Genomic DNA, 8,311 nt, shown 5'->3' with positions numbered 1-8,311 from the left:
CTCTGCTGATAACAGAGCTAAAAATGTAATGAGGAAAAAAACATTCAATATTTCTATAAAGAGACACTTCATTAAGGTAATTAAGGTAATAATTTAAAGCAGTTATGAGGATTATTAACACACAAAAGAAATTAAGCAATAGGGGTTTTGCAAATCAGGCAGACTCACTGTTATTTCATGATGCCTTTAAGAATAATTTTCAGCAGTTTAATAAGCTTTTGAAAAGGACGGAGCCTTCTCCACACCTGGGAAGAGCACGTTTAGGGTGTTTGAGATCTGGGGGTTTGTGCAGAGAGGAATTGTTAATTTTTTTTCTTTTTTTTGATATGCAACAAGTATTTCTACTGAGCTAGCAAATCGCTGAATTAGCCTGGTTAATTGTGCTGGTTCAAACAACGTATTTACCCCCTGAAGTCAAATAGGTTGGCACTGGAACCATGGCAGCACTGCAGTCTGTCTCTTAAGCAGGTTGTGTCCCCCTACAAACAGAACCATGAAACCACAACACACACACAAATGCAGAAAATCCTGAGATGGTTGGTACTTTATCCTTTGCAAACCCCTGCTTCTCAAGATGGGCTTTCTTGTAACATCTTTCAGTGATTAATAGCAGTCTTTAAGCCACTAGCAATCCAACACAGATATTACCAATCGTTAAAAATCACCAGAGCAGGGCGCGTTACTGTGCTTCAACCTGCACGAGAGAAAAATGAAAGGCATTTGTAACGGTCACACATTTATGACGTTACCCTGAAAATATTTCTCTAACTGTAAGTCATCAGGATTGCTGTTTTCCAGAGGAATATACATTTTTAACTAACACATGAAAAATGAAGTATGCGTGACAGCCCATACTAGAGAGGCATGACACATTTTTCAAACTCCCTTAATTAACTGCAGAGCCTGAAGGGTTTTTCTACACACTCCAACACTACTTTAACCCGTCGCGGTGGTTACAGTGACTCAGCCTTTCCAGCACCACATGGACTCACTTGTGCCCATAGGAAACACACCAAGGGATGGGAGAGAGACACCCTGATTGCACAAGGACAACGGTTTCCAACATTTGTATCCCTCCCCAATCTGTTACACCTTATAGAAGAAACTCACTTCAGAAGTGATTTGTGACTTGATCTCCAAGAAGCAAGATATAAGCAGAGGGAGGAGCTGTGATGGGATCGGAGGAGCAGGACACGTCAGGAAGAGCTGCCCTGTGTCAAGGCTTTGGGATACTCAAGCCCTTCATCTAACGCTACACTGACTGCCTCAAAACATGGTTTAGGGCTTTGTGACAGACTACCACGCTGGTGTTTTAAAGAGATTTCATTTTAAATATGTCATAAATATAACATAGCTGTATTTTATTTCCTTGCCTCTTCCCAGAAAATCCTTTTCTGCCCTCTTTTGTACCCATTTTTCATGTAACTCTGTAAACTCCTGGACACTATAGCACCCTAGACAGTGCTTCCATAAACGTGTCCTCTTGAGATACAACTTTGCCTGTAACTAAAGCCTTTGAAAGCAATAGAATATGTTTAAGACTTCAATGAAAATTTGTACACACACAAGTGGAGAATTGTCCCCACCTCTTGCCTCACTGCATACGATCAACGGAGATCACTGCCTTACGCTGCCCAGTCTCCATAAAAGATGCTTGCTTCCTAAAACTCAAAAATGAGTCTTAACAAGTGAACCAGGGAAGGTTTAGGCTGGACATCAGGAAAAAATTCTTCACAGAAAGGGTCATTGGGAACTGGAACAGGCTGCCCAGGGAGGTGGTTGAGTCACCTTCCCTGGAGGGGTTTAAGGGACGGGTGGACAACGTGCTGAGGGACATGGTTTAGTGATTGATGGGAACAGTTGGACTCGATGATCCGGTGGGTCTCTTCCAACCTGGTGATTCTATGATTCTAAGTTTATTTGACACCACTTTTGGTACCCACCGACAGCCCTAACCCTCTGCTGGGCCGGCGTGGCTGAGCCGCGGACCCAGGCCCGGCCTCGGCTCCCCATGCCCTCAGGGCAGCCATTTTAGGAAGGCCCCAGCTCGCCGCCGCCCTGGGAGCGGACAGAACCCTATCCCTCCCCCTCTCCTCTGGGCGCGCCACACCGTAAGGGAGCCGTGTCTGGGGCCGTTCATCCCTTCAGCACCGAGGGATGAGGCCCCGGGCCATCCCGCCATCGCTCCCGCCTCACACCGCGACGCCCGCCCCCGCGGTGCATTGTGGGTCGCGCCGCGCGCCTTGGCGCCAAGCGCCGCCGCGGTGCATTGTGGGACCCCTCCCTCCCTCCCTCCCCCGCCACCGCCCGCCCGCCCGCCCAGCCGGGCCTTCTTCCCGCGGGCGCCGCACCGGACGTGACGTCACGCGCCCCGCCGCCGCCGTGAGTGCCGCAGCGTAGCACCGCGCTCTTCCCTCTCCACCCCCGCAGCGCGGCCCCGCCGAGCAGAACCGAGCTCGCCGCGCCCTCGCGCTCGCCAGCTGCGCCGCCAGCACCGCTTCGGCCGCGTAGGTGGAGCCGCTGAGGGGCGAGAGCGGAAGGGGACTACTTTTTCTCTTTAGGCGCCGCGCACGCGCAGTGCGGCGCGGTGAGGGCGCGGCGGAAGGCGCGGGCTTCGCCTCGTTGGGTGCGCGCGCGCGCGCGCGGAGGAAGGTGCGGCGGCCGGGGGTGAAATCGCTGCGCGCAGCCGGACCGCGAGGCGCCGCCGCCATTTTGAAGCGGTTGTTGGGGGAGGCGGCGTGTGAGCTCCTGTGTGCCCGGCCCGGCCCCGCGCCCGCTCCTCCACCCCGCTCTCCGCGCTCCGGCCCTCCACCGCCGCAGCCATTGCCGACCTTGCCATGTCCGGAGGGGGCGTGATTCGCGGCCCAGCCGGCAACAACGACTGCCGCATCTACGTGGGGAACCTCCCCCCCGACATCCGCACCAAGGACATCGAGGACGTCTTCTACAAATACGGGGCCATCCGCGACATCGACCTCAAGAACCGCCGCGGGGGCCCGCCCTTCGCTTTCGTCGAGTTTGAGGACCCCAGGTGAGCCCCCCGCTCACGCACACACACAGAGCGCTCCCCTGGGAGAGGAGCTGCGGGCCCTGTTCCCCCCGGGCCTGAGGCCCAGCCGCATCTCCCCGCCGCGTCCCGCGGCTAACGGGCCCCGTAGGGCGGGGGGAGCCACGCGGAAAACGGGAACAAAGGCCGGAGGTGGGGGGGGGGGGGGGGGGCGGTGTGTGGGCAGGGCAGCGCTCACCGCCCCGTCCCGTCCCGCAGAGACGCGGAGGACGCCGTCTACGGGCGGGACGGCTATGATTACGACGGGTATCGCCTCCGCGTGGAGTTCCCTCGGAGCGGCCGTGGCACCGGCAGGGGCGGCGGCGGGGGTGGCGGGGGCGGCGTCCCCCGGGGCAGGTACGGGCCCCCGTCCCGGCGCTCGGAGTACAGAGTCATCGTCTCGGGTGAGTCCTTTCTCTCTCTCGGTCGTTGGGCTTCCCCCGGGGTCCTGCGGGCGCGCTTCCCAGCCCGGGGGTGGGGGGCAGCTCCCAAAGTGCTTTTGAGACACTATCCCCCTTTCCTTTCCCGCTGCCGTGCGATCGAACGGTTCCTCGGATCGTGTAAAAACGGCTCCTCGAGGCAGCCCACCCGCTTCGGAAACGCTCTCTTGTTCGTTGCGAGCTGTCGCTGAGACTGTGGGGCGTGAGAATAAAATCCCGTTTTAAAGTAGTATCTCGCTTTTCACATAGGGCTGCCTCCAAGTGGGAGTTGGCAGGATTTAAAGGATCACATGCGTGAAGCAGGTGATGTATGTTATGCTGATGTTTTCCGAGATGGCACTGGTGTCGTGGAGTTTGTACGGAAGGAAGATATGACCTACGCTGTGCGAAAACTGGATAACACTAAATTTAGATCTCATGAGGTAGGTTTCATACTTACTTTCTTTGGCCAGAAATGGATACAAGGGGCTTAACAGTAGGATTTGAAGGTAAGGAATATGTGGTGTTCACTGTTGATACACAAAGCAGCTGAAGAAGTCTGTGGCCAGTTTGTGAGGAGGTAGACTTTAAAGCTTTGATGTCTGTTTCCGTGCTGTAGTAAACGATATCTTCAGTCTGTCAGCATGCCTAAAAAGATGGCCCTGAAGCCTAGACTTTTCAATCGAAAGTTCTGTCTATTCAATAGGGAGAAACTGCCTACATCCGTGTTAAAGTTGATGGCCCAAGAAGTCCAAGCTATGGAAGATCTCGGTCACGCAGCCGTAGTCGTAGCAGAAGCCGTAGTCGAAGCAACAGCAGAAGCCGCAGTTATTCCCCAAGAAGAAGCAGAGGATCTCCACGCTACTCTCCCCGCCACAGCAGATCCCGATCTCGTACATAAATGATCACTAGCTCTGATCTTTTTTTGTAGAACCCCGTGTTGTACACAGTTTTCCTTTACTTAGTACAGTCTTTTGGTTTTTGGGGGTTTTTTTGTTTTGTTTTTTTTTTTTTTTAATTCCAACTGTTTTATTCAAATTGGCTGAAGTGTTGAATTGCATTCGTGTGTAAAATCCCTAGTGAGTATTTGCTCCGGAACATCAACATTCCCCCCTTCATGTCTTTGCTAAATTGTATTTTAATTGATGTCAGTCAGGATTGTTCCAACTTAGTTCCAGTTAAACACCAACATTCTTCAAACCGTGGTATTGCTGTGTAAATGTCTCAGTGTTCAGCTATGGTTTATATGAGCTGGGGATGTTGGGATGTTTGTGGCTAACTTGTCTCTTCTGGGGGATCTTATATTTTATCTTGCCTTTTCGTGTGTCTTTCTGTAGACATATCTGAAGAGATGGATTAAGAATGCTTTGGATTAAAGGATTGTGGAGCACATGTCAATCATTTTAGGATTGTCAAAAGGAGGATTGAGGAGGATCAGATCAATAATGGAGGCAATGGTATGACTCCAAGTGCTATTGTCACAGATGAACTTGGCAGTATTGACCTTATACTGAGAGACAGGTTAACGGAGTGCGTGCACCTACGTGGCACTGCAGGCATGTTTTAGTTATCGCAGACTACAATTGCTCTTTAAAACTCCTATTTTTTTGCAATTGTGGCTAATCACTTGCTTTTATAATTCTCTAATCCGTTCTGGTTTTTTAAAGGAATGAACTGGGACGGGGGTGGGAGCATTGGTTTATTTGTCATGCAGCATTTGGTTGCAAGTGTTAAATGTTATGTTAGTGTTTGTACACTTGTAGTAGATCAAGGGTATCTTTAAATCAGAGTATAATATCAATACTGCTAAAATCTGCATGTCCTCTGTGTGACTGATACAGCGTTGCTACTTCATTTTTTTTAAAGTATCAGAATGAAAGCAAAAGTAGAAAACCAAGTTGGGAGTAATTTCTTAAGTCTCCGCCCTGCCCCCTCAGACTAATTCACAATTGACTCACCGATATGTTTGAAAACTCCGGTTAGTTAATTTTGTTACCTTCCAGTTGGGAGTGCTAGCTGTAGTATAGACACGCAGTAGGTGGATAGCTTTAGCAGTAAACTTTTCCAGTCTCATAAACATTTTTTGCAACCACAAAACCCGTAGCGCACTACCACCCTACGAGCAATGAGTATGTTGGCATTTTCAGTTGACATATTGTAAATATTACAATGTTTCCTCCAAATAGTAATTAACATTTCTAAAAATTATCTGAGCATTCACCATTCAAAAGTTTGTTTTGGGGAATTGATAGTTATTAATGTACATCTGTATTAATTGATGGCAAACATAACTGATCATTCCCCAGAATCCTATTTTTTCATTACAGTATCTAACTTTTTGCCTCCTCTTTTTTGGTTTTGCTGGTTATAAAGGTTTGGATTGGAGAGGGCTCACTGGATCCCAATCCTTGGAGCTGGATCATTGGATTCATAATGTGGATAGGATAGGGAGGCTGAATTACAAGGATTCATGGAGCGGGATCAAATTACCAGGAACATAGGAGTGGATTCCTGCCCCAACCAAACCGCACTCGTGTGGAGTTTTTATTCAACTCAATTGGCTATTCCAAAGATTTTTTTTTTTTCCTATTTTTGACGATTGGAGCCCTTAAGATGCGCGGATGGAGTTTTTCATATTTTTGGTAAAAGGAGCAAAGCGAGGACCTGGAGAGGTACGCTGGAGCAATCTCCTTGGAAGGATTCAGCACGAGTAGATGGTAAACGTTAAAGGGGAAAAAGGGGGGGTTGTTTAAAAAAAAAAAGTAAAGTCATTTCTCTAAATTTAAAGACGAATTTGGAGTTAAAGATTAAGTAGGTTTTCAATTGGCTACTGCCTTTTTTCTTTGACAAATAAAATTTTTAAAAAAACACGCATGGTTGTCATCATTTGTTGCTGAGAGTCTTGGTCTTTGTGTGCCCCTGTGGCATTGTGAAATCACAAGTTTGCAGACAAAAGGCTTTTGTGCTCAACAGAGATGCAGTGTTTCCCAGGAAGTGTTTATGTTTGAGCTTCTCCTGAATAAAGGATCAGTTCCCTGGGAAATGGGTGCAATTTATTATGCAAGTAGGGGAAAAAGAGAGAATTCTGGTGCTTAGAAGAGGATGCTTGAGTATTGATGTTGTTGCTTAATGATAGTCGGGTAAAGAGATCACAGAGTGGAAATGTGAGGTTAATCAGGCTGGGCACTCCCCCTGCAATCCTCCTGGAATAAACGGGGGTAGGAGCAGTGTGTGAACATCCCAGTGTCTGCGGCCTGAGCGCTGGTGAGCTGGAGGCAGGTCACTGGTGGCAGTCACTGCGTGTGATCCTAGACCCCTCACTGCTGGCATGGGCGTGGGTTAATCAGGCTGGAAGTGCCTTCCCTAGAGGGGAATGTTCTTGCTTAATGAGAAGTATGTGAATATTCCCTTGGTCTGATGAGGTGATGTGACTGATGTTTGAATCTGTTTAATTTATGAAGAGCAGAGGGCTTGCGTGGTGCAGAAGGGCATTTCTTTTGGCACAACTTAATCCTGGCTTGTGGGACTGAAAGGGAGGGCAGAGCAGGTGGAGATAAGGTGAATGTTGAAACAGAATATCTGTGTCACTGACGTGTGTCTTGGAGATGGATGGAAGTGTCTGTGGCAGGGAAGTGCAGCATCCCAAATGGAGCAGGGCAGGAGGGCTGCGTTGTTGCGAAGCAAGGTTTGTGTCTGGGCCAGGGTTAGTGGATTCAGGTGTTGTTTGTGTGGTGGCAGCGGTGTTAGGGAATGGCGCTTCCTTGTGGAATGTCATACTGGCGAAGATACGTGTCTGAGATGTGCTTCTTTCCAAAACCTGAAATTCTGATAGCAGAGCGCTGTGTTTGGGGGGAGGCAGAAGCTGTGTCGTGCGTGGAACAGACTTAGGATGGTGCCTGGGGGGAAGTAAAGAGCTGTAGAGATGAGCGGGGTGAGGTGGGGTAGTGTGAAGGTGGGGTGGCTCCTTAGTGTGTGGGAGAGCGGTGGTAGAGGAGTGGGCAGTGTGTGCAGGTCCAGGCTGTCAAAGTGAGGGTGCGTTTGGCCCGCGAAGGCTCAGTGTGTGCTAGGGGAAGCAAAACCTTTCTTTTGGCCAAAGGAAATCTGAGGAGTTTGGTTCAACTGAGCTGACGTGGTGTTTGGAGAGGATTGCTGTCTGATGGCTTTTAGGGGCTGGGAGGAAAGTAAACTTCGCAGAGGAGGTAGGGTGAAGTGGTTACAGTCCCCTGCCTGACATATGGGGGTTGGTTCTGAGCCAGGGCTTCCTGGCAGAGCCAGTGCTTCTGAGCTAGTCCATAAGGAGCTGATTATTGTGCTGGAGCACCGATTCACAGCATGGCTCAACTGACTTGAAGCTAGGGAAGCGTCTGTGCAGGCTGTGATGTTTGAAGTGCAGGAAGGCTTTTGAAATGCCAGACTTGGTCCTGACACAGGGGAGCAGGCAGGTGAAGGATGTGCGCAAAGAGGGTCAGTGCCTCAGCGCTGGCTTCTGTGCGCAGCTGAACTATGCGAGCCAAATACTTGACGATTGTTTGCTTCAGAGATTATCTCAGAGTGGTTCACAGCGTAGTAAACATCACCCTGACGAAAGGCCGATCCTCCCGGGGGGAGTGTGGGAGGGCACTGAACTCTGCCGAGGCGATGGCGATAACACCAGGATTTGTGGACCTTGTCACCTTCATACAAAGCTGCTTAAAGACCCGGTGGGCATGGTGCCTCTATGAGCAGCCTGCTGATTCCCACCTTGTTCAGTGGAAACACCGCCTTTTTGTTTCACTTGGAAAATGGAAGGAGACGGAGTAGTCCTGAAGTTGTTTCTCTCGTTTTGACATTGCACACGGAGGGGAGA

General features: G+C 49.9%; 1 protein-coding gene across 1 annotated transcript; it reads left to right on the top strand.

Moving 5' to 3' along the window:
* The first annotated feature begins 2,606 nt into the window (after positions 1–2,606).
* Positions 2,607–6,335, top strand: SRSF1 (serine and arginine rich splicing factor 1). The gene is made up of 4 exons (XM_069873721.1): positions 2,607–3,031; positions 3,266–3,450; positions 3,736–3,908; positions 4,172–6,335. The coding sequence occupies exons 1-4, from the start codon at positions 2,838–2,840 to the stop codon at positions 4,364–4,366; spliced, it is 747 nt and encodes a 248-aa protein (XP_069729822.1). The 5' UTR covers positions 2,607–2,837; the 3' UTR covers positions 4,367–6,335.
* Positions 6,336–8,311: the final 1,976 nt, after the last annotated feature.

The sequence above is a fragment of the Phaenicophaeus curvirostris genome, chromosome 21 (genome assembly GCF_032191515.1).
Source record: "Phaenicophaeus curvirostris isolate KB17595 chromosome 21, BPBGC_Pcur_1.0, whole genome shotgun sequence".
In the NCBI taxonomy this organism is placed as follows: domain Eukaryota; kingdom Metazoa; phylum Chordata; class Aves; order Cuculiformes; family Cuculidae; genus Phaenicophaeus; species Phaenicophaeus curvirostris.
This window is presented reverse-complemented; position numbering and strand designations above follow the sequence as displayed.

What these genes read in the sequence shown, in the direction of transcription:
- SRSF1 (XM_069873721.1), top strand. Translation starts at nt 2,838, where the DNA reads ATGTCCGGAGGGGGCGTGATTCGCGGCCCAGCCGGCAACAACGACTGC. An exon ending in GTACAGAGTCATCGTCTCGG is followed by an intron (nt 3,451 to 3,735) that starts GTGAGTCCTTTC and finishes CTTTTCACATAG; the next exon opens with GGCTGCCTCCAAGTGGGAGT. An exon ending in CTAAATTTAGATCTCATGAG is followed by an intron (nt 3,909 to 4,171) that starts GTAGGTTTCATA and finishes TCTATTCAATAG; the next exon opens with GGAGAAACTGCCTACATCCG.